The sequence below is a fragment of the Epargyreus clarus genome, unplaced genomic scaffold, assembly GCF_041222505.1.
Source record: "Epargyreus clarus isolate Ecla_fem2 unplaced genomic scaffold, WU_Ecla_fem_2.2 ptg000003l, whole genome shotgun sequence".
NCBI classification, from domain to species: domain Eukaryota; kingdom Metazoa; phylum Arthropoda; class Insecta; order Lepidoptera; family Hesperiidae; genus Epargyreus; species Epargyreus clarus.
In genome coordinates this window covers 6,099,972-6,125,791 of record NW_027332211.1, presented here as the reverse complement: position 1 = coordinate 6,125,791, position 25,820 = coordinate 6,099,972, and the positions used below count along the sequence as shown (strand labels likewise).

General features: G+C 36.9%; 1 protein-coding gene across 6 annotated transcripts in view; it reads left to right on the top strand.

Moving 5' to 3' along the window:
* InR (insulin receptor) overlaps positions 1-25,820 on the top strand; it is an 86,031-nt gene that overhangs the window by 46,725 nt on the left and 13,486 nt on the right. For 4 of the 6 annotated variants that reach the window (XR_012103309.1, XM_073085261.1, XM_073085256.1 and 1 more), the window contains exons 3-16: positions 6,927-7,101; positions 8,352-8,466; positions 10,058-10,192; positions 13,600-13,738; positions 15,173-15,354; positions 17,560-17,718; positions 19,788-19,941; positions 20,650-20,794; positions 21,285-21,499; positions 21,930-22,104; positions 22,522-22,754; positions 23,918-24,094; positions 24,637-24,860; positions 25,285-25,420. Coding sequence is in view for 5 of the 6 variants with exons in the window: in XM_073085261.1 (XP_072941362.1) it covers positions 6,927-7,101; positions 8,352-8,466; positions 10,058-10,192; positions 13,600-13,738; positions 15,173-15,354; positions 17,560-17,718; positions 19,788-19,941; positions 20,650-20,794; positions 21,285-21,499; positions 21,930-22,104; positions 22,522-22,754; positions 23,918-24,094; positions 24,637-24,860; positions 25,285-25,420 (2,364 nt within the window). In the remaining variant the exon portion in view is untranslated. The remainder of the gene's footprint in view (positions 1-6,926; positions 7,102-8,351; positions 8,467-10,057; positions 10,193-13,599; positions 13,739-15,172; positions 15,355-17,559; positions 17,719-19,787; positions 19,942-20,649; positions 20,795-21,284; positions 21,500-21,929; positions 22,105-22,521; positions 22,755-23,917; positions 24,095-24,636; positions 24,861-25,284; positions 25,421-25,820) is intronic. The other 2 variants (XM_073085268.1, XM_073085280.1) reach the window with 1 other exon arrangement.

The following is a 25,820-nucleotide window of genomic DNA, read 5'->3' as shown; positions in this document are numbered from 1 at the left end:
CTAAGTAGAGCTTAAACCTCTCAAAACAGGATATTTATACGTAATTAGAGAATAATCTGTAATTAAATCATATTAAAAAAGTGATTGATTACGAAGTTCCTTTGTACCTAATACTATCAGATAATTTCAATAGTATTGGGTACGTTACGATCGATATCGATAAGGCCACGTCGATACGCGACTAGATCAGTGAAGTACAATAACATTCCACAATCTATAAATAAACGCTGGACCGAGTGACCGAGGCTGGCAAGGGCGGGGCGGCGGGGGTTCGTGGCGCGGAGTTCATTTGCATCGCAATGCATGCACCCACTGTTACGTTGGAACTTGGAGCACTACTATTCCTTGCTGGCTTGCGAACGGGTGCGCATCTCGGCGCCGTTGATAAGTGGTCGTGCTCACGTTACTCGTATGTCGCACGTTTTATTTGCGTACACTCATCTTTATTTGTATTATAATTATAATGTTAAATATAATAAAATGTATATTTGTACAAATTAAAATTTAGTCAAACACTGAATCGTATTACCACGTAACATTTGAGTTAAGCACTTAAGTTGCAACAAATCGTATATTTACTTCACGGCAATCTCTTTACTTTATATTTACGATTGATCAATATTGAACCTTTATGCCTATGTAGTTACTGCAATCATTTGCTTTATGAATGTTTTTACTTACAAATCAAATTGGCAAAGTTACAAAGCAATTTGTAATGTACGTTATGTGGATTATTATTGGATGTTTTATTCTTTCGTTCTATTTCTAACCATCGTAAATTGATTCACGACAGAGATTGTTTTATGATGATAATAGAATTCGTTATAATTTTCGCTTATACTGCGACTATCTGTTATGTACGTTCCGTTGTAGCATGTTTTAATTATTTTTCAAAACCAGTTGGGTTTTAAAAAACATTAGCGCTTTTCTTAAAATTGAACCCTGGCATCTACAATGGAAAGCCTAAAATTTATATTAATACTACTCAGTTGTCAATATCACTATTTGTCGCCATTTTTAATAACTCCGCCATAGATTAGTAAGGATACTTCGCCGCCTTGAAATTGAATGAAGCCGCAAATGGCTTATTATAGTAAGTTCTTTTTTGAATTCTTGACAAATAAAAACATTTTTGGAGAAAAGGAGATGTTTCATTTTCGGCCATCTCATGTACACTATATCTAAAAAACATGATTAATTTGTATAATTGAAGAAAAATACACATATATTTTGATAATCTGAAGTATTCTTGTTTAAAAATATTTAAAATAAGCATTCCTCGTTGAAGTATTAAATATGGCGGAATACTGTCAATGTCAAGTTTTCAAAACTGTCGATGTCGGTCAGGGAACCTATGTGTACTCCACACATAGGTTACTATACTCTTTGGATGTCGGTAATTCTGTATTTCGCTGTTTTTGTCGTAAAGTTATTGTTACATTAGTACTTTACAACCTGGCTTTTGTTTTGGGTATCCCGTCATTATTTCTGAATTTAATTAATTATTTATAATAATTATAACAAAACCACCTTTTAAATAGTATCTGGTTTTATAGATGTAAGTGACATGTCAAATTAAAAAAGAAGAAGTTGTCAATTTGATATGTGTAAAAGTGGAAATATTATATAATTGTGGACTCCAATGTAAACGTTGAATCAATATGTACTGATGAGAAGATTCAATTTTAATCCTGAATATGTTTTCTGCTCTGTGCTGCTTACGATTTTGGACTGATTCTACCTCACTTGTTTACCCAGCTTATGTTTTATGGACTCTTGTGATTTTCGTGCGATCGCTGTGGATTGCGTTGACAAGGATTCAATATCATCAGGTAAAATATACATCAGCTAGTTGTATTAATCGTGAAATAATCGTTAATAGTTTTAAACTAGAGAAGCTAATCTTTTTACATTTCTCTTTTTTTAGATAATTGCATTAGCAAGGCAAGGACATTCTTGGGATGACAAAATAATCAGTTATTATTGCAACTGCATCGCTGGGCAACGAACCGTACTCGTAGGTAGTTGCGCTCACATTATGACCACTGTTTGATGTCTGGACTGAGCTCGTCACAGGATATTACAGAACCTGCTACATGATTGGATGAAAATATGGATAAGGGAAGATATTGAAAATGTATAAATAATGTATCTAAGTGAAGAATAAGTAAAATATTATCAAATGTGTACTTAAAGTTGTTTTATTTACACACTTAAATGTTTTAACTAAAATAAATTGGTATAGAAGTACATATTTTGGTATGTTTGTTTTAAGTCAAGATTTATGAAAGTAAATATAATTAATGTTTATCAAATATAGGCATTGTTTCTCAATACCTACATACAATACAATATTTATATATCTACGCCCATTCGCGTAAAAAATATATTAAAACGTATATAATGTATATAGTCAAGTTAAAATAGAATGACAGATGACATTATTACGGTTATCACTACCGCCATGATGTTTTTCCACTGTTGTGTTGCAAGTTTAAGTGTAAATTATTGTTTTTTAACAATTAAACGAACATGATTTGAAGAAAATAAACCCCTACGAATTGTTCTTTGCATGTTTTCTTAGTTTTTAGTATAGTGTACAAAAGGTGGCCGGGAGCCCATACATTTTGAAACATCTCCTTTACGAATAAATAACTAATACTGCGTAATTTTCATGATAATTAAATAATTTATAATAATAATTTCAAATATTTTAGGGACATTTTAGCACGGAGACGTGGCAAAATTTTTTTACGCAACTGTTTCAATTCTCAAAACTGGGTACATTTTCTTGTTAGGAGTGAGTAATCTTTACTAATCTATGAACTCCGCTAATAATTATTCATATCAAGATTTGTCATTCGCGTATTTTACATTCCTATTTTATTTTTGGTGCAAAAATAAAAGTAACACAAGAGCTGTTATTATTTTGTATTTTAATAAGCCACACCTCACAGCCACACAGTGACAAACGTAGTTATCTGGCATCTAAATAAATATTTGGCTGGCGTTGTTGTTTACACAGAGACGCCATTTTAGTTTCTTCCGCGCTTTCCTTGCACATGCGCCGTAGCGTCCCGCGTCTTCAAATAATGTTATTGCAATTTTTGCAGAACACAATTATCAACTATTGAATGGTATTCAGTATATTCCTAATAATAATTTTATATTCGACTTGATGTAGAGTAAGTAATGTAGAGTATTGAAGAGTAATGTTTTATGGTCTATTTTCCACTCCTGCTCACAACAATGTAAGAGCCATAATAATAAAATAACAAATATTAAAGGAAATCTATTGTTACACCGTGTTTACAAGATTAAATCAATTTTAATAAACCTTACAGTATTATTAATTAGATGTTCGGATGACATACACGCGGCGATAAATTAATCGTCTTGGAAACCTTGGCCGGCTTCTGTAAAACCGAATTTGGTACGCACATTAAATCATCGGTAAAAGTCTGCTCTAAAAATATTTTGCAATAACCACAACGACGAGTCTTTCAAGGAGCAACACATTTTACTACAAGTAAAACAAGGAATCGATTCACTTTGTCGGCAGGAAGTAATACTGACGCTTCCATGTCTTCCTTAAGGATTGCGGAACAACGTCTACCTACCTGCCTACAAACTGGGCTGTTCCGTGCAAAACGGGATGTCACGTTACTCATTTCCTTCGCGTCGACAGCGAGTTGCGTATATACTACAATACACCCGGATCCAACTGAAATACTTGGAACTCAACACAACTACGCAATAACACGACCTTGCATAGTGCGTACTGTTGTTTTATTGCTGGTAGATTACTCGATTCGCGTTGGTAACCTACTAGCTACATAAATAAACAAGTACCTACATAAAACTATTTCTATTGTAAGGATGAAATTGTAGAGATTGTATCAATGTGTATTTTAGGATTTGCGTCTGCAGTGACAGTTACGACGACGATTGTCCTGTTCATGTAAAGCTGTTTTAGTAGGAAATAAATTAATTTCTAACAAATAATATACAATGTTGCCCTCCGTTTATTATTTCCGGATGTGTTATTTCTGCCAAAAATGTTCGGCCAAAATTATTTCCATTGAGATTCAGAAAAATTCAGATCGCCTGTTGAATAATTAAAATTAATAATTGTAAAACCTATTAGCAAGCGAATGCGTACCAAAATAAATCATTAGTCACGTCGACCTAATATTTTAATGTATAAAAAAATGTTGTTTATCCATATTCTATAAACGCTCCGATGTAAGCCTATGCATGCCGTTCGCAGTCAGCCGCGATGAGTCAGCCTGATCGATGCGCAGAAACAGTTGAGATGAAATAAACAACAATCTCTGGCGCGATAATGCCACGGCCGCACGCGCACCGGCCATAAGCGGCCGCGTTAACTTGTCGGCACCATGTACATTGGGCCCTGTAATACAATATTTGATGCGAAAGCTTTTAATCGAACGAAAAACTTTAAATAACACAAAAATACAAAATAAATTACAAAATATTCCTTCATAATTTCTTTATAAAAACAACAAATTAATCTATTTTTAGATCAGTTTTCTGCGGCGTAAAATACTTATATTTCTATCTCAAATAATTGATGCCGTTTTCTGTTCATAACACACTTTTCAATGACATTTATGAACCGTTGCACGTTCCCACATAGTAAACAAATGGCCAATGTCTTGTTTATCATTTTAAGATACATTTTAATGTCCGCCACGCAGTTCCCGTCGTGGTCCGGTTGCACAAGCGTCATTCATCATCGCTTATCGTCATTTGACAGGTGCACAGATATTTTGGACGGGTCAACGCATGACACGCACAGTGTGGCGTGCGCGATGGAGCGCGCGTGGGCTCGACATCCAGATTAGAGTTGCGCAAAATGTATCACTAAAGTGAAAAGAGTGATATATATCTTTTGAACTCAGTGATATATATCACTCTTTTAGCTCAATAGCTCACTTTAGCTCAGTAGCTCTGTAAAGATACGCGACATTTTATATCAGTATATCAGAGAATCAGATCATAATGTTTTGACAACATTTTTGATTCCTATAATTAATACAAAACTGGCAAGAAATTATATATGAATTATCACAGCCAACGCTATTTGTATATCCCGGTTTCCATGTTCTTAGCAATAAAATATTTTAATTTAGTGTTTAATACGTAACCGTAACTGTTATATATCTCAATCAACGCATTTGACTCGAATCAGGCTCACTACTCACTCTCAGTCAGTCGCTCATTTGACTCATCGCTCACTCGCGAGCTAGTATAACACTGTTGAGTTGAAGAAGATCTTATATCCGGAATCGTTTGAATCTATGAACTAAACCATGTGATGCGGATATAAAGATATAATTCAAATCCGTCGGAGTTGATGAGTGATTAGCTCTTTGGTGAAGATATATATCTTTTATATCACTCACTCGCGAGCTACACAATTCTAATCCAGATTCGTCCTCGAGCAAGCTGGATTTAAAAGTGTACAAAATTTGTGTCCCACTCGTTGATGGACCAGAATACATCAGTACCAATGATTATTTGTATGATTCAATGAGTATTTAATTCTTTTTACAACATATTAAAACACGGATTAAAATATTGCATGTAGGAAAAAGGCGTTATTAAAACTCACTTTGATTGATAAGACGATTAAGTACAATTTAACAATTACATATTGTCCTAAATATTTATTATTACTTATCTTAAATTTAAATAGGCACTGAGATTATAATAGTAGTTACAAGTGTAAATAAAGGAAGTGGCTTAAATAACAACAATAAAAACATTAATTTCACATCACTCATGTCGCTACACACACAAGAGCCTCGCATGTGGTCTCCTCGGGAATTGCTCCGCGGGAGACCATCAGCCACCGATCGGCTGTTGCGAAAACAATGCCAAATTAATTACACCTAATTAATGCTTCGTATAGAAATATGGCGCGTCAGCTAGGCGTGTTCGAACAAACAAATTGTTGTTTGTGTATCGTATTTGTTCAGTTAACAAACGGGAAAGGGAAGTAAATTCTTCACTTCTACTTGATGACACACATATATACTTCACACACATTTGTAACGTTTTCACTTCTACTTAAAACACATTACCAATGTGTTGCAGTAATATGTTAATCGTTTCCCAAGTGTACGAATCACTGTGCCCTACCAAGCTTTACCGAAATCTTTGTAGAAAGACACCAGCTACAATTAAAAGAAAGAGTACATTATTAACTTATTTAAAAAAATATATACTAGTAATAATTATACGTTTAAATACTCGTCTCAAATTGTCATTTAGCTGTAGTCAGTATTTCGTCAATTCCATTTAGCTTAACGAATTTAAGAACAAAAATTGGTGAGATCACCACGATCACCTTATTGACTCCAATACACGACTTACCAGATTTACCTACTGGAATATCGCTTGCGACTTTATCTATACTTCTATACTAATGTTATAAAGAGGAAAACTTTGTTTGTTTGTTTGATTGTAATGAATAATCAAAAACTACTGGACCGATTTTAAAAATTCTTTCACCATTCGAAAACTACATTATCCACGAATACCATAGGCTATATTTTATATGAAATATATTTGATAAATAGATTTTGAGGCGGTACAAAGTTTGCCGGGTCAGCTAGTCATGAATAATGCTATAATTATTTTTAAAATGTGATGATAAAATTTTCAATCGCTTGATATTTTATTGGATTTGAAATTGGCAGAACCATTCGTAGTTCTACTCCGGAAGCACTGCTGCTACATTTTTTTCTGCTTTATAACTGCAGCGTTAAACGCTGCCATGTTCTGAGTTAAAGAATATGTTAAAAGAGACACTTGTACGACTCATGCTACCTTGATAATGACTAGTCAATATGTTTTTTTTTTTTAAATTAATAGACACAAATTCTCGTTTGTTACAGTATGCTCTTCGATCGATATCAGGAGCTACCCGGAGACAATGATCCACAAGCTGAGCGGGTGTCAGGTGATCGAGGGCTACCTCAGCATCGTGTTGATGGAGCGCGTCAACGAACCCGCCCTCAACATGAGTTTCCCCGAACTCAGGGAGGTCACTGACTTCATACTTATTTACCGGTACATAATTATTCTCAAATTATCTATTATGCACGTGTATAAATATGAGCATTGGTGACTTCGTGTATATCTAGACTAAACTACTAAAGTTACTATGCAATTTGAACAACGGTTTCATTTTTTGATATAGACACTTAGTAAAATGTTTTTAATATTGCGCCTCTAAGGGCTCGAACACAAAACTGCGATGCGACGCGATGCGAAATCGCAACGCAGAAAATTGCGATGCGAATTGCTACGATGCGATATCGTGCGGCGTAGCGTCTCTCAGGGTGACCAACAACAACAACCACTGTGCGATGCGAATCAATTCGCAAGTTCTTGCGATGCGTCGAGGGAGCACGCAGATTTTTGCGATGCGACGTCGCATCGCAGTTTTGTGTACGAACCCTAAGGGGTTGCAGTATGGGTTGATGATTGGTTAGTTGAAATTATTATCTTATTCGATCTTAAAGCAAGGGCTATGTAAATTTGTATTTGACTTTCTAGTTACAAAGTAAAAAACACCTGTTTTAATGTTTTTGAAAAATCCATCCCCATTAGGGGATTAATACTTTGACCGACACATTTTGAATGATTTACAAATGAAATAGTGTAACGGAGTAGCATAGTATGTTATAAAAATAAAAGCAAATTCTTGTTACAATTACTTGTCTAAAGTTGTTTAAGATAACACCTCATTTGTTACAATATTACTACATTGTCCCTATTTAATTGTTCTCGCAGCACAATGAAAATAGCAAAACATTGTTTGGCTTATAACTATAATCATAATTAGGTGAAATATGGAATTATCATGATCAACTCGTTACTGTCCCACTGCTAGGTATCTGCCTCCTTTCAGAATAAGAATGACTTTGGTCATAGTCCTCTACGCTGGCATAGTGCTTATTATTAAGATTTTTCAGAGATCTCTCATAAATATTTTCTCACGACGTTTTCCTGTATTTTTAAGCGTGTTATTATTGATATGTAATGAAAATTTACAAATGAATCACACATTCAAAGCAAAGATATTTTTAACCGATTTAAAAAAGAGGAGGTTCTCATTTCTAATTTTTTTTTTATATGTGTTACCTTATAACCTTTTACTGAGTGTACCGATTTTAATGATTTTTTTGTGATTCGACAGCTGCTGTGTGTCATGTAGCTCCATTTAAATTTGAACAAGATCAGACAAGTAGTTTTTAAGTTATCCTTTTGAACTCAGTTTGTTGTATGCGTTTGTTAATGGAAATTATTATTTTCAGATTTGTTAAAGGCGTGCGTAATCTGGGCGACCTGTTCCCGAATCTTGCTGTGATACGGGGAATGCACCTACTAAAGGATTATGCACTTGTTATATTTGACAGTGCGGGTATCGAGGTTGGTTATTTTTCTAAACCTTTAACAAATTACGCATCCATAATACGAGTAAATTGTTCTCATTTACTAAAATAGTTAGAATTATATTTTAATGGATTCTAGGTTTATAGTGTCGGTTGGTATATTGCAAAATATCTGCTAGCATACAGCAGGGAGCTCCGTTGGGGTCACTTTTCTTGAATATTTTTGTTAATGCCGTCACTTACAGTTTCGTAAATTGTATATATTTAAAGATTTTTTCATTTCATTTAACTTGTTGGGTATGGAATTATTATAACATAATATGTAGTTCGAGAAATAAACATTAATTTAACTTGCTGACGATAAAACAACCTTTCTTTAAATATATTTGTTAGGTTTCGAATTCAAAACACGGTTTATAGTCAATCTTCAATAGGTATTACGTAGCACTATTGAATATAGTAATATCGTCTGGAGGCCACATTATGCTACTAATAATTTGAAGATTAATGGAATACAGAAGCCGCGTTTGTGTCAGCTAGTATGTTGTAGTTCGTATGAAAATAGATTTTAAAATTTGCTCATTTAATTCTCCTCTGAATCTATCAGATAAGTAATTTATATTTAGGATAGGGGGAAATAGATTAGATTCGATGTCAAACTATTACTAACCTACTGCTGGGCTTCTTTTCTCCAAACTATCAGGCACCAAAGACACGTCAATTTTTACCTTATAACCGTATTTTCAAGAGCTGCTGTTTGGTTTAAAACTGAATTCAGGTAGCAATGTATTTGTAATTTTGTGGTCATAACAAGCACTTTACAACAAAACTGGTATATCGACTGATATTACTATGAAATGTCATATACTCGTATGTAATAAGTAGTAATAACTAATAAATAAACTGTAAACATACCTAACTTGAATGGCCACTGACATATAATTAATCTTGCGATTACGTATTTATCAGTATGAATGATTAATTCTTTAGCTATACCTATTATTTGCAACTGAGTAGTTATCTATTTTGCTTATTTAATCATGCCATTATATTTTATAGTGCTTGTAATTTTACTATTTGATTGAGGAATGTTATGGTTAGGTATTTATTGTGGATTATTGAATATCAATATCTCGGTTCAGTGGTTATTGCTTTGACTTGTTTTGATACCGTATAAGAGGTTAATTATTGAGGAGATCATCAGCTTTATCGGCAGTGATTAAAACTAATGTTATACTTACTTTGTCTTTTATGATGTTTAGATATTGATAAGCTTTAAAATTTCAATTATTATCATAAATTTCTCGTTCAATGGACTATCAAATTAAATTGTAGTGTTTGTGTAGCTTTCAAAATACCAGTTCTATACTAATCTAACACGTTTATATTTGCATTATACGAAAATAGAAACTATTGTTGAATTTAATCAGTCTGTACATACCACTCTCGAAAATAGCTGAACCTATTTCGAGTACTCGCAAAGATATATGAGAAATAATACCTTTAACAGCAAAAATATATGATATTTCTGCGTTAAATCTTAATCTCCTTACACAGGGTAAGAACCCACATGTAAACTAGTACGTAAATAAAATATAGTGGTACAATTTTTAGTTATGCTTCCACAGTCGCTGGGACTCCGGTCTTTGACGAGGATAGAGAGAGGAGCGGTCCGCATCCAGCACAACGACCACTTGTGTTACGTGAACACTATCGACTGGAGCCGCATCAACGCTGAAGGCGCCGAGAACAACGTCATCAGGGTGAGATGGTTATTTATGAAGGGCTTATTTAAGGAGGTAGAATAAGGACAATAAGGCTGTAGAGGTAACGTCGCCACAAGGTTTCAAACGTAAAACAGTTCTTGTGTTTCGTTGATAGAATATGGATGCTGGCGACATACGTATGAGGCCACCGGTTGAGTTCTCAGGAGGGACAAGGAATGTTTGGCTTTGGGTTGAACTTCTGTTCTATGTGGATTTGGTTATCGATGTCCCTGTTGTCCTTGCTACAGTGACTATTTAAATCTTCACTTCAAACTTATTAACAACGAAGAAAGTATAGTATAGCCACAGTATAAGGATATACAGTAATTTAACTCGGCCCTGACCTTGAATTAGATACCTACGGTTGCGCTGGGCACGGTAACGCGTTAGGGCTGCCTGCCTACAGTTTTTTAATTACATCTGCATACTTGACTTTCTTTTTAATTTTTTGATTGTAAATGTTGTATTTTTTTATTTAAACAAATGAATGCTATAGTTAATTATATAGAAAGTGTTGAATGAAAATGCATGTTATGTTTCTTAATATGTATATATTACGTAATAAAAACTATTCTTATAATTGGGTACTTGACAGTTACAACAATAAAATATGAAATATGTTCGACATGATAGCTTATAAATTAACACAAATTATGCAAAATTTAGTTTAAATATCTAATAATAATTTTAATATAATCTATACTCCGATTCATAATTGGGTGTCCAAAATGTAAACAAAGGTGTTGAATTATCAAGAAAATACTTTTCAAATGGTAGTTTCTTATTTTTGACGATCCTAAAATAATACAACAATAATAAAATATTGATCTAAATAAATTAAGATCCATTCTCATTTTCTAATATTTATATTACCTCATTCAGAATAGTCCCTCGGCGGCATATCGCGCGAACAAACGGGTGCCGAAAGGCCGCTAAGCCACGCCCTCAGCCTTTGTTGCGCCGCGCGACGACGAATAAATACGACGCGTGCGTTGTGCAAGCAAGCCCTTCGTTTATCAACAGTTTCGAGTTTTATTTTGCGCGGGAATAATAAAAGTTGTAAATTGGTCGAAGAAATAGTTTTATTCTATTAATTCAGAAGAGGGATAACCTCAAATAACAAGCTCTGACACCTGTCTACTGAACCAAAATTACAACAATCATACGTATTTTTTTAAAATATCAAATTGTATTAATTAAAAACTAATCTAATTTAGTAGTAGTAGTACCTAGTAGATTAAGTATCTAGTATTAACATAAAAATCATTGTAATTGTCTTACCTTTCGGAGTTTCCAGGCAGTTTAAAAAATGTTATATCTGGATGTGTTATTGACGAATTGAAGCAACCAAAAACAACACAATATAATCTATAACTCTTCTTCGCCATATTATTCTTGAAACAACAAAATATCTTACAAAACCGTCACATCACCCGCTCGTCACCGTGGCACATTCACGAATGTTCGTGTACCGAGTTAGTACCGGCCCGAGGCGAGTAGGCGTGGCTTGCGTTTCGTGCGTTTGTATGAAGATAAAATACTGTATATCCTTATACTGTGGTATAGCGTAGCATTATTAGTAGCTTTTCATTAACTCATTGTGTGATGTATGAACTATTCATACATCACACAATGAGTTAATGAATTGATTGTTCTGTTTATTAATATGTTTCGCGAATTACAAATTTCCCGAAAACTTCGTTTGTTTAACGATAAAATTTTGTATATAATGGTACGAACTCCAGTCTACGATAACAGTTAATGCGATATAAATAAATCCTTACTCAACTTACGTATCAAGCCGCAAAGTACTTTCACTAGTTGTTCGGTTTCATGTAATGCTACAGATATTGGACAGTAGCTAAAACCAATATCGTTTTTGTGTATCGTTATACACATTCATCACCAACTTAACGCGCTGTCCAAGTGCTGATTGGGTGACTTCTTATATCCTCGGATTATTTTATTTGCCCCCGAAGTTTTTCTTCACTGTTAACACACGTGGCCGTGAAAAGACCGAAATTTATATTACAAAAGTTCTGTAAAGTAAAATTTATATTACAAAAGACTGTCGCCTGAGCTACAGTTGCATAGGCCACCATCTTGTAAAGTGACTTATGCTGCTTAACAGTCACCACTTGCATGCCGCTACCGGTCCAGCGTAGAATTTGTTGTTTGAGCGACCGACGTGCGGTACATATTTAATTTATTCAAAATATCTCTCAATGTTCGATCGCCTCAGTATCTCTATAGATGCATAATGTACTAAATAGTTGCCGAGCATCTATTGACAGTCGAGTAAACCACTACTTAATCGCTCAAGCTACCGGTTGCTCACGCGACAGTAGACAATAGGCGGTTAGTCTAAACACTAATGCGTTGTTGGATTCGGTGGAACTAGTACTTCGCAAATAATATAACGTTCTTAACAAAACTAGTTTGGGGCGCGGACCGTGGGATTTCTTTGTTACTAGTTCCGTCTCGAGAATAACATAAGCATATGTCCTATCGTGCGTAATACCATCCGAATAGGTACCTTTGTGGCTTCGATTCATTTGCTATTTTCACATATTCTTCATTAATGATAAATATACTTAGAAACGTATAATATTACTAGTACTATTCTCGTTTACATCTGAGTAAATGTTTTATAAATCTCTATTGGGAATATAAATAAACTTGTATTACCATCACATTGTATTGGGAGCGAAATTAAAGAATGTAAAACCTTTGATTGTTCGATTATAGAAGCATCCTCAACACATCTATTTCTGCAGAATAACAGTAGTTTTAGATCACAGACCCGTTTTAGATAGTGTGCTTCGGGTGTAAGGGTGTAAAGGAGAGACGCAAATACGAGGCATTTCAACTTAGTTCTCAGCGAAAGCTTCCCATATGTACCTTTTTTTTACGAGGGGGAAGCCTTCGATGACGTGGTAGCGATGCAGGGTTATGTGGGATTTTAACGCACTAAAACCCCCCCGGTGGCCGCCCTCAACGCTTGTCGGTGAACTCCTGGATCTCCGACGGAACACAACCGGAGTCCTCCAAGCGCGATGCACTCTGGGCTCATGGGCTCTGGACTTTCGCTCCTCCCACAACATCTGGTGACTACGACGGTATGCGACTACTCATACCGCCGTCCATCCCGGGGTAGCTTACTGGACGGTTCGAGCTCCCCCTGCCGCCCGCAACCCCGGAAGCCCCCTTTTAGTCGCCTGTTCGGACAGGCAGGGGATACCGTAACCCTATTCTATTCCCGGAAATACAGGGACAATCCCATATGTACCTGGTGATAGATAATTCAAACGTCCTTGAGCAACAGTGGTTATTTACCATGGAGTGCATTTTTGCCTGCTACATACATGTTATGAAAGATGTAAAAACATTATTATTTGTTTCAGTCAAACTATGATACGAGATTGTGTGGGCTATGTCCGAACCCGCAGAGTCGGACGGAGGACCGCGGCCAGCTGCACCTGCAGTGCCCGGCGGACTCCTCCGGCAGATTACTATGCTGGGACGACAAACATTGTCAAAAACGTAAGCCATTGTGTTTATAACATTTAATTCGAATGTAGACTAACAAGGAAAAAAATATACGGTTATGAAAAAGAAAATGTTTACGTTCTCTGTTTCGGGGAAATCCCGCGCCTTATAATGGAGTACCTATTTATGGCTTAGTCATTGGTGGGATATATGAAAGGTATTTTATTTTAAATCAATTATAAATAAAAAACTAAGAGTATATTTTTTATGCTTCTACAAATAGTAAAATAAACTCATATTATCAACACTTGGAGAAATCGTTAAGTAAGTATTTTCGAGTAGATTCTTTTAAATTTAAAAGTATTATTCATTATTCTTGCTTATATCAATCGCTTTTATCTGGTAAGACAACAGGAAAAAACAGTAACAGGAAAGTGCTAAAAGAAAGAGTGCGTAACTAAATCCATTATTTATTTTTAATCATATTGGTCGTCACTCAGTGTCTTTATAAAAATGTTGTTGAACTATGTACCTATGTATGTATGTTTACTTACATAAAATTTGCACCTACTTAATGTTTTTTGGAGTATGTGTTATGATTATGATATGTATATTTTTAGAATGGTCTATTTACTAGCATACGTGCCAGAACACAGCAGTGTTAAGCACTGCTGTGATCTGGCTTGAAGGATGATTGCAGATGTCCGTGGGTGGCAGCAGCCACTTACAATTAGATAGACTGCATGCTCGTCTAATACTCCAACATTATATAAAAAAAAACTGTAAAAAAACTATAACTCTCCTGTCTAGTATGCTCTAGTGGCTTAGGGATTTGGCGGAAGGAGCGGTCCGCCCCGGGCCTCCGATCCCGGGGGCCTCCAAACACAATTGCTAAAAGATAACCAAACAATCTATGAAATGTGTATCACTCAGCGAATAAAAAGGGTCACCGATCACAGGCGAATAATTGTATGACACGTTTGTTTCTACACTTTTTGGGGCCTCCATTCAACTTGCCGCCCCGGGCTTCCGACGACCTTAGCCGCCACTGCTAGTTTAGTTCAGTTAAAATAAACATCCGTTTTACCTCGCCAGAAGAGTGTCCGAGCGTGTCATACATACATATGTACCTTCAAGAAACATTACCCTCCTGTGCAGCGTAGTACAGTAATATGACAGTTTAAAAACTAAAAACCACGCTAAAATCGCACAAGGATAATCGTTAATCCTGTGTCCTGACGATCCTAATGAGGTGAATGGGATAAAATTGTTAAAATCGTGTATTGTCACCGGTTCTTTAGAAGTCTTCAAACTTTTAAATTAATGGGACCGTTCAAAGTGGGTTTAAATAGAGTTCAAAAATTCCGTTACATACATACATACAAACATACATACATACATAAATACATACATACATATATACATACATACATACAGGTCAAGCTAATAAAAGCGTGGTAAAAATAATGAAATGTTTTACCCCGACAGCAGAGTGTCCGAGCGCGTGCGGCGGGCGCGCGTGCATGGAGGACGGCGCGTGCTGCCACGCCACCTGCCTCGGCGGCTGCTCCGGCACCGGCCCCGCCGACTGCTTCGCCTGCGCCAACTTCTCCTTCCGCTACGGCAAGGAGCGCACCTGTATGGAGCGCTGTCCGGCCAACACTTACGAGGTATGCGATTGGCTAATCGAATCTATTTGTGAAATACATGTATCTACAATTGTACAACCAGCTCCAAAAGTAGATGAAGAGATTAAGGTTTCAAAAATACCCATACACCCAAGCGTTCATCACTACCTAAACACAACAAGCACCATAATTAGATGAAAGTCGTATAGTTTCAAAGTAGATGAACATTACAGTGTCCAAAGTAGATGAACATATCATATTAATGACGTTAGCCATTTTGCACATACGGTGTCCAGCTACTTTGGGGCTAAGTGCGGTAAGAATCCCACATAACCCTGTGTCGCTCCAACGGCACTGGGTACCTATTGAAGGTTTCCCCCTCGTAAAAAAAACTACTTATTTTAGTTTAGCTACTTATGAACGTTTGGGTGTATAAGTATTTTTGGAATTTTGATCTGCTCACATGATCTCTTTTGACTGTACATATTTGAAAAAATACAATACTGTGCATTTTTATTTATTTTTATTGTGAGGAGTAAAATTATTATATATGGGTAACGTTCGCGATTAAGTTAGGAAGGTGTAAGGGGGGAAGCAAAGCCTAGACTTGTAGAGCCATTTTTAGATTCTCGTGAATACTTACGGTTAAGTAAGCGCTGCGTACGAATACAGGCGCATAAGTCTGAGATCTGAGATCCTGAAATCTACACCCCGCAAAGAACGGAAAATTATCGTGGCGATTCTGTAATACATTCGAGTAGTTATTTCCAAAGTTGTATTGGCGTCTAGTCGTTTTTGCTCGGCGAGTATCTAAATTCTATTGATAATATGTTGCATAAAACTTAAGTCAAGGATTGCAATATGCCTGAGGAAGATATTTTTACTCCTTATACTAACATAAGAATCCCTGGTTGCTTTGATTTTTTTTAATTATTGAACATAATAGAATATATAAAAAATAATAAATAATACTTCCTTTATCTTGGTAAAAGAAAACATATAGAAATATACATGTTTTGATACTCATTTTATAACTTTTATGTGAAGTTCTCTTTGTAGACTAATATCCGAACGGTAATGTTTGATTTGCCTATAATAAACTAAAACACCGCACTTAAACATTTTATATATATGTAGTGCCTGTGATATTTAAGCTACGGATTACCAATGAACCCTGATTCATTTAACGACGTTTAATTTAATAGACTTACAATTAAACGTAATGAACAACGGCGAAACATATTCGCGTGTTATTTTAGTATCTGAAAACATAATGAGTACATGTTTTAATTAAGAAACCTATTATTATGATACAGATAAGATAATTGCAGTGTCATGTTTACAATGTCTTGATATTTATGATTAATCATGTCATAATTATGTTTTATTGTGTTAGCTTTATAATTATACGTGGCTTTGGGAATGTACGTAAGTTAGAATTTAATTCGCAGTCGAATCGTAGATACGTACAGCGTATCTCTGATTTTTTTTCATTATGTTCGTGGCTGCGACCTTTTCAACTGAGGGACACTGAGTACCTATGTCGCTCCAAACTGCTTTATACTGCTTCAAAGCGGATAGTGAAATAAAGAACGGGTTGGTGCCCAGTTGCATATACGATATTCGGCAAGGTTTAACAGCGATCCAAACATCAAAACCGGAACCGACAACTTAATATGCCCTCAGAAACACGGAAGCGCGCATGTTATTATAACTTTAATTTAATATACCATAAATAACTATAAATTAATAATGTCGGCCGTGGTCTCTCCAAACTTTGACCGCGCGCCCCGTTGTTGAATTCTGAAATAAGGTGAATATTGTACAATTTGTACTATCTGTCATACACTAGTTGTAGCTATCTGCGTCTCCTTGGCACTATTTAAAATTACATCATTTCGTCAAAAAATAAGTCTCGTCTGCCACTGCTACCTATCTTGTTCAAAAGTAGCCTTTCAAGCTATAATCGATCATAGGTACATAAAATTTCATTGAATCTGTTAAGGGATTTCTGAGATACGCGGAAATATGTAAATAGTGTGGCCATCATATTTTTTTACGACCATTTTTTTCGTTTTTATTGTAATCGGAAACCTCTGCTATTTTTTAGATTACGCGATTATAGGGTAAAACTGACAATATGTATTTGAATTTCTGATAAACATATATTTCTTGTCTTACTTAACTATTTTCCGATATCTGTCTATTAATTCACATATGAATAATGTACACTATTGTCTTGAACAGTTGGCGAAGCGTTGCGTGACGGAGCAGGAGTGCCGCTCGATGCCGCCGCCGCAGACGCCGTTCGCGGCGGACAAGAGCCAGTTCGCGCCCAAGATCAAGGCCTACAAGATACTCGACGACCGCCAGTGCGTGTACACCTGCCCCAGCGGGTACACTGAGGTGAGTTGTTGTCTTTTATGCTTTGTTTTGATACATTTAATTTAGAAGGAGACATACTATTCCGAGGCGTTCCAGCTTAGTCCTCAGTGGTAGCGGCGCATCTGTGGCCGACCTTCGGTACGAATATCTAATCTAATCATCCATTCCAGTAGCCACTTACCATCAGGTGGACTGCATGCTCGTCTTCTACTCCATATTAAAAAAAAAAGATCAAGCGATCCATAGTGAAATGACAAGAAGGAACTCGTATAATTTTCACTATCAATTATGACACAAATATTATTAATTGCTATTGGTAGTAAAAGCAAAGGGTGGTTCTCTGGCCGAAGGGTGTAGTAAGGTGGAGATACTTCCATAAGACGTTCCAACTTGTTCCTCGGAGGTAGCAGCGCCTCTGTAACCTATCTAAATCTAATGGCACGCACAATAACTTTAATTTTGGGGAAAAGAAAAAGAAAATAATTTGGTGGACTAAGTTAAACCTTTCTCGTACTTATGTTACGTTTCTTAACATTTTTAAACAACTTTGCCTTTTAATTAGTGAAGCGAATACGAGAAGTTTGTCCAATTAAGCCACACCTTTGCTGAGTATTGGCGGATTGCCAAGTACGAGTATTACTTGTACTTTACAGTCACTTTCAGTACGAGTCTTCATTTATGCTACATAAGGAATAATTATTATTTATGTATTTTAATTGACTTTATCTAAGTTTGATTGCGATTTAATAAATTAAACACTACTGTTTAAAGGTTGAAATAGGTGTGGGGGCAGGCCTTTGATTTTAGTGTATATCTAAAAGATGTTAGTTTATATGGTACTTTTTTACATGTATTTGTGTAAAATCGGGAATCAAACACAGCGGTATAAAGAAAATAATCGAGAGAAGAAATATTCATTAGCGTAAATCTCAAAACAGTGAATCAACAAGAGTATGAATAACAATGATATGTCATTGTATGTATATAAAAAGTGTCGTTATATGCAGATATCTTGAAATAAATGTACACCATATAAAGGATTTCTTTCGCAATGTCTGCGTAAAGTTATTTATAGTCCGCGCGGAATTCGACTTCGCCTTAAATAAAGTTAGGGGAGGGGTGAGGCGGGGGCTGTCAAAATAATAAAATACACACGAGATTATTTCAATGACATATAAATCTTAAGATATTGCTTGTTTATTTCAATTTTATAATGAAAAATGTTTTATTTTGAAGTAAGGTTTTTTTTCTGAAAAATCTTCATACATTCAATTGATCTAAGCCTACACAAAGGCTTTCAACTTAATTCGAACATAATTCTCAGACGTAGGAAAGTGTTTATTTCCGGCTTATCTTCTGTTACTGACGTGTTATATCTATTTTTATCATTTCTTTATTCAATAAGTTACTTTCGCTTTTGAAATTTATTTGAGATGGAAATCCTAATCCATATACCTATAGTTGGTGTCAGATGTATATTGACGGCAGTGACTACTTATCATTTACTTATTATTTACTTTACGTTTGCTACTTGAATGTTATAAAATACAAAATAAATAAGACGATATTGAAAGTGGTAGAATCCTTTTTGGTTCGACTCCGACGGCACCACCGCCACACTTATTTCTGCCTTATAACAGCAGTGTTAAGCGCTGCTGTGTTCTGCTTTAGCGTAGTAAAGGAGACATACTTTTCCGAGGCGTTCCAACTTTGTCCGCAGGGGTAGCGGTGCATCAGTGGCCGACTTCAGGTAGGATTCTAATCCTATCTGGAGTTGATTACAGATGTCCATGGGTGGCAGCAGCCACTTACCATCAGGTGGACTGCATGCTCGTCTGCTACTCCAATATTTTGTACCGCATAATTTGACCGACTTTGAGGCGGACAACTTTGTACCGCCTCAAAATCTATTTATCAAATATATTTGATATAAAATATAGCTTATGTTACTCGTGAATAATGTAGCTTTCGAATGGTGAAAGATTTTTAAAATCGGTCCAGTAGTTTTTGAGCCTATTCATTACAATCAAACAAACAAACAAACTTTTCCTCTTTATAATATTAGTATAAAAAAAATATTTGTTTGGCAGGAAGGCGACGCGAAGAACTCGATCTGCAAGCCGTGCCCGTCGTGCGTGCGCGAGTGCGTGGGCACCAAGATCGACTCGGTGGCCGCCGCGGAGTCTTACCGCGGCTGTACGCGCATCAAGGGCGACCTCGAGATCAGCTTGCGACCGAAGGGAGGTTAGTTAGTTAGTAACTCACTTTAAGGTATAAGAGAAAAAAGGCAGAAAAATGCTAATATCAATAGCAGTTCGATCGTAGCTCACTCCACGTACTCGGTAACGGTATTCTTAATATATTGTATACCTGTGGTAAGGGACATACTTTTCCGTGGCGTTTCAACTTAGTCCCCAAGGGTAGCGGTGCATCTTTGGCCGACCATAGGTAGGAATAACTAATGATCACACATGTCCATGGGTGGCAGTAGCCACTTATCATTAGGTATATTATTAAAAAAAACTTTTTATTACATAATATTTGTGTATGTAGTGGCTGCCTTAATTGGTTTACTTAATTTTTGTTGCACATTAGACCATTTTTTTAATTCAATAAATAAACGCTTTCTCACAGCTCCACACTAGGATTCCCTGTGTCGTGGGTGCCATGGACACACACATAGACAAATACACAAACATCCAGACCCAGAAACAGAAATCTAAATTCATCATTTAGATATCTGTCTGGCCGGGGATCGAACCCGGGACCCTTTGCGCGTCAGACCGGTATGGTGACCGCTCTGCCACGCGGGTCGTCCAATGTTTTATTATCCAATGTGTTATGTTTATCCAAAAATATAAAAGTGCCTTTGTAATTTCTTTCTTCTTGTATCTATATTGTGTGTGCATAAATAATAAATAAATAAATAAAATTTGTGATGGTTGTCGTCAGGTAACGCGATGGCGGTGCTGGAGGCGGCGCTGGGCGAGATCCGCGTGATCAGCGGCTGCCTGAAGGTGACGCGCTCGTACCCGCTCGTCTCGCTCATGTTCCTCAGGAGCCTCGAGCGCATCGGCGGCAAGTGCGATGACAATAAGTGAGTCTGTAATGTCTTTTTGTTTCTTTGTTTTTCTTTTTCATTTTTGTCTATTTTTTTATATTGTTGCAATAGTAACAGTAAACGTGTAGTCTGACTTTTTAACGATGGAAGTTTTGTGTGCTTGCAAAGCATCTTATTTTAAGCGTCACAAAATTGAATTGCGTAAGAAGTTTAGTACATAAATGTGCTGCTGTTTTTGAGGCTTAAGCTCGAACATCCCCTCACAATCAAATCAGAATATACTAGTGATATATAGTTTATAGGGAGTGGAATAAGTGTGACAATGACGGCAATATTCTTGTACCATAAGCAATTGTTAAGCTGTTATTAGATCTATTTATCTCAATGATATATTTATATAATATTAGCATCTTTATGGGGTAACTCGACAAAATAATTACATTTCGACTCCTGACAATGTAATGGCCAGCATACACTGAGGGTGAATGCAAGTTCGTCATACTTATAATCCAATTGTCCTTTTCAGAACGCAGACAGTATTACACATTTTTAACAATCCGAATCTCGAACTGCTTTGGGACTGGTCGATAAAGAAGCTAGTGATCGAAACTGGCAAGCTGTTCATACATTTCAATCCGAAGTTGTGCTACAGTCAGATACTGCCGCTGAAGAATATGACCAGGCAGTCCACTTTTGATGAGATCGAGGTGTCTCAAGACAACAACGGCAACCAGGCGTCGTGTATGTATTTTGTTTTTGTTTTTTGACATTTAAATTTTCTATGAATAAAATACAGGGTGTATAATACTTCATTATTAATAAGCATATGTAATCCATCGTTATTATATTATGTTAGTCAGTAAAATTATTAAGTGTATTTACTAATTACACTTAAAAATTATTGTCAAGCTTCGGTTTTGATTGCTTAAGTATGGTAATAATAATATTATAAATATTTATACTGGGCTTCTAAACATATCGCGTCTTTCAAAAAAATAGGCTGGTTGCAAGACTACGTCTTCGTCTTTTTGATGGTGGCATAAAAATCGACTCGAAATTTGTATATTTAACCTAAGTTAACCCTAATCTTAGGGATTAGATGGTTAAGTTTTAAAATTGTATTTTGTGCAACAGAGTCCTATTATCTTAACACAATTTATTCTATTGGCAGGTCTTCAAGAGACCCTTAACCTGTCAGTGCAGACAGTGCACCGCTCGTTCGTGGTACTCACCTGGGACAAGTACTGCCTGACGGACTCGCGCAAACTGCTCGGCTACTCGGTCTACTACTTGCCCACTGAGAACAATGTCACCATATACGGTCAAAGAGATGCTTGTTCGGATAAGTAAGTCGAGATTGTGATTTATTTTCATATTAACATATTGAAGGTGGTGGAACCCTTTGTGGTTCGACTCCGGCTGCACCACTGTTACACCTATTTCTGCCTAATAACAGCAGTGTTAAGCGCTGCCGTGTTCTGGTTTGAAAGGTGTGCAAAAGCAGACATACTTTTCCGAGGCATTTCATCTCAGTCCTCAGGGGTAGCAGCGCACCTCAGGTGACCGACCTCAGGTAGGCATAAATAATCTTATCTGGGGTTGATTACAGATGTCCATGGCTGGCAGTACCCACTTACTATCAGGTGGACTGCATGCTCGTCTGCTACTCCTATATGTATTATAAAAAAGTAAAATACAACATGTATGTTAAACATGCGAAGCCGCGACCTTTTAAATGGCATCTAAATTCGTCCAATTTTCAGCTGGAACGCGCTAGACATACCGATGGACAAGTTGCAGAACAACACCGACCCTGTCGAGGCGAAGAGCACCAAGGTGCTGACGAACCCTTGCGAGAACGCTCAGCCCGAGTTCTACCTGCTGTCGCAGCTCACGCCCTACACGCGCTACGCGCTGTACGTGAAGACATACACTACGCTGCAGGATCAAAAGGGCGCACAGAGCGCCATCGTATACTTCCGGACGCTGCCTGGACGTGAGTGTGATCAACATTTTTCTTCTTTAGTTTGGTCTTTAGGGTTCCATACCCAAAGGGTACAAACGGAACTCTATTACTAAGACTTCGCTCTGTGACAGACAGAGCTATATCTACGGAACCGTAATAGATAGGCACATGATTTTTTTACAGTAGAAGCCGAACGGTGGCCGCTATAACAACAAATACTAATAAAAATCAAATAAAGTTGAATATTAAAGGGGGCTCCATACAAAAAAACCGTAATTTAGATACAATATATATTTTATGTTACAAAATCAGTAAGGTATTTTGATGGTTGTTGACATTTTGTATGTTTATTCTTATGTGTAATGGTTGAAGTAATGCTATATTTTTTAACCATTTACTATACCTTGAATACTATTTTTGTACAGTTCCTATTCACGTGGATTGACCTGCTTTCTATTTTCTCCTCAATTAACACTTCTGTCATGTCACTCGTTCGTTTTTCAACCTGCGTGGACGTAAATATCTTTCACATATTTAAATCCTTTGATGTGTGGTTAAAAACCGACAGGTGGGCGGAAACGCGTATATTTACGTACTTTCTGCCAATATATTATGTGTAATGGAAGCCAGTGAATAACAGTAAAGGGCCCGTTCACATTAGATGGGGTCGACGGTTTTACCGTTCGTTGACTGACAGATTGCTGTTCACATTATAATGACTATCAGACGTGTTTATATGATCTAATGTGAACAAAATCAGCTATTCTGGCTTAATGTTAACTTTCTTGCTTTAGATGTTTTTTATAATACTAAAAACTTGTCTCATGAAACAAATACATTTGTATTGTACGTATTTTTCTATAATTAAAAAAGTGTAACCAACCCCAGATATGATATGAAAGTTCTTCTTGAGATCGGAAATATATGAGTAAGTTCTACACTAGAAATAAGTTGAAATACCCTCTACATATCTGTCATACCAGGACCAAATTTACACGACTTTTGCGGCATTGCACGGCATTTGACACGACTCATATTTAAGTTGAAATACCTTCAATATCTTTCAAATCAGAACACCGCAGCACTTGACACGACTCTTATTAGACAGGAATGGGTGTAGTGTTGGTGTCTTCAAACGAATCACGAAGTGCTTAAATCTTCATATGCAGAAGATAATTACTGTATATCCCCAGAGCCGAGCCCGCCGCTGGGCCTGACCGCGGAGTCCGTGCGCGCGCACTCGGCCACCATCCGCTGGGCGCCGCCCGCGCTGCCCAACGGCACCATCACGTCCTACCGCATCGAGCTGCAGGCCAACTTCTACAACCGCCCCAAGATACTCGCCGGCGACGTCAACTACTGCGGCAACCGTAAATATTTCCATATTTTATATTAGTTTCATGTGTTTACTTAAAATAGCTGTATACAGGGTGAATTTTTCAAATAGGCCTTCAGGGCCAAATCCGAAACTATAAGGATTAGCGAATAATTCTGAAAGGAGTCACGAGGCCGATTTTGATTAAAACTAAAACTACATCATTACTTTTTTTAAATATGTTTTCCCCTAGCTGGGAATCGAACAAGTTCACTTTGAAAAAAATACATCCTCTATATTATTCTTCTATCGGACAGTGTTGCTTATAAGGATCAAATTCTGGGAAATAATGTTATGTGACATGTGTGTATATTTTTAATATTAAAATATTTTTTATAATATTTTTATTTCGTCTTGTTAGAGCTAATGATAGAGATACATGTTTTACATTTAAAAATTAACCGTTCTTGTTTTCTTAGTTCTAAACAACTTAAAATAATCTGATTTGTAAATCTAGTTACATTATCTACGTATAAATCAATACACGTGTATGAACTGAAGTCTCGGACGTAACCGATATCCGCTGTTTGTTCGCAGCGAGCGCTCTCATGAACATGATCGCGTTGCGCAGCGAGGACGCGACGGGCGAGGCGGGCGAGGGCGGCGCGGGCGAGGGCGGGGCGCCGGGCGGGGGCGGCGGCGGCAAGGCGGGCGGGAACGACACGTGCCCCTGCCGCGAAGAGCCCGCGCCGCGCTTCACCGTGCGCGCCGAGGAGGACCGCCAGGAGAGCATCAACTTCGAGAACGACCTGCAGAACCTGGTCAGCCTTGCACATGCATCCCGCTCGTACGTAACGCACGGTGCGCCCGCACGACGACGCACGTTTTTCTGTTGGGGCCGACATGTATGAAAGCGGGATGGGAAAAGCTCGTTGCGTGGCACAGATTTGTCGCTACAGCAGAGTGGGGAGAGCATTAAAAAAACTTTGCATACTGCAAATTTTCATGATGAAACACCAGCCGCTTTTATGTGTGTGGACCCTTATAGCACCGCGCGAGCTGCCGTTCACGGTGGCAAATTCTATTTACACTATAAATTCAGCAGATATATGACAGTATAACGAAACCGCAAAAGTAATATCAGATATCCGTCTAATTCAAAAATATTTTCAATTAAGAACCATATAATATGTTTGAAATCCCCCAATGCATGTTTTATAAAATATTTCAATATTCTCTATTCAGGTATACATAAGGAATAAATCGCAAAAGAACAAAGTTCGGAGGTCCATAGACAACAACATGAAGAGCATGCTGGTCATCCTGAGCGGCAACTCGAAGCCGATGCCGAACGTCACGAACGTCAACGCCACGGACGGCGGTAAATATAAAACAAACGTAAATTTCAAACTACGGCCGATCAATCCATCTCTCGCGACATTCGACCATTTTAACCATTATTTGCGCTTACCCTACTCGCATTGTTTCTCAACCTGGGAGTCGCGATTGACAATCACGTTCGATATTATAGGATCGCAAAAAAAAAATGACCAGCGTTATATGTAAAAATCGTTTATTAAAAGAATACATTTTAATGTAATAATTATAAAATACCATTGAATGATAATATTGAATAAATAGCTCATATGTATAAATTAAATATTGATTTTATAGTGACCCATCACATTATTTTCCCATCACGCAAGGCTTTTTATTTTATTTCTGTGTCGCGATCTTAAAATTGGTTGAGAAACAATGCCCAACGCTATCCGCCGCCGCCC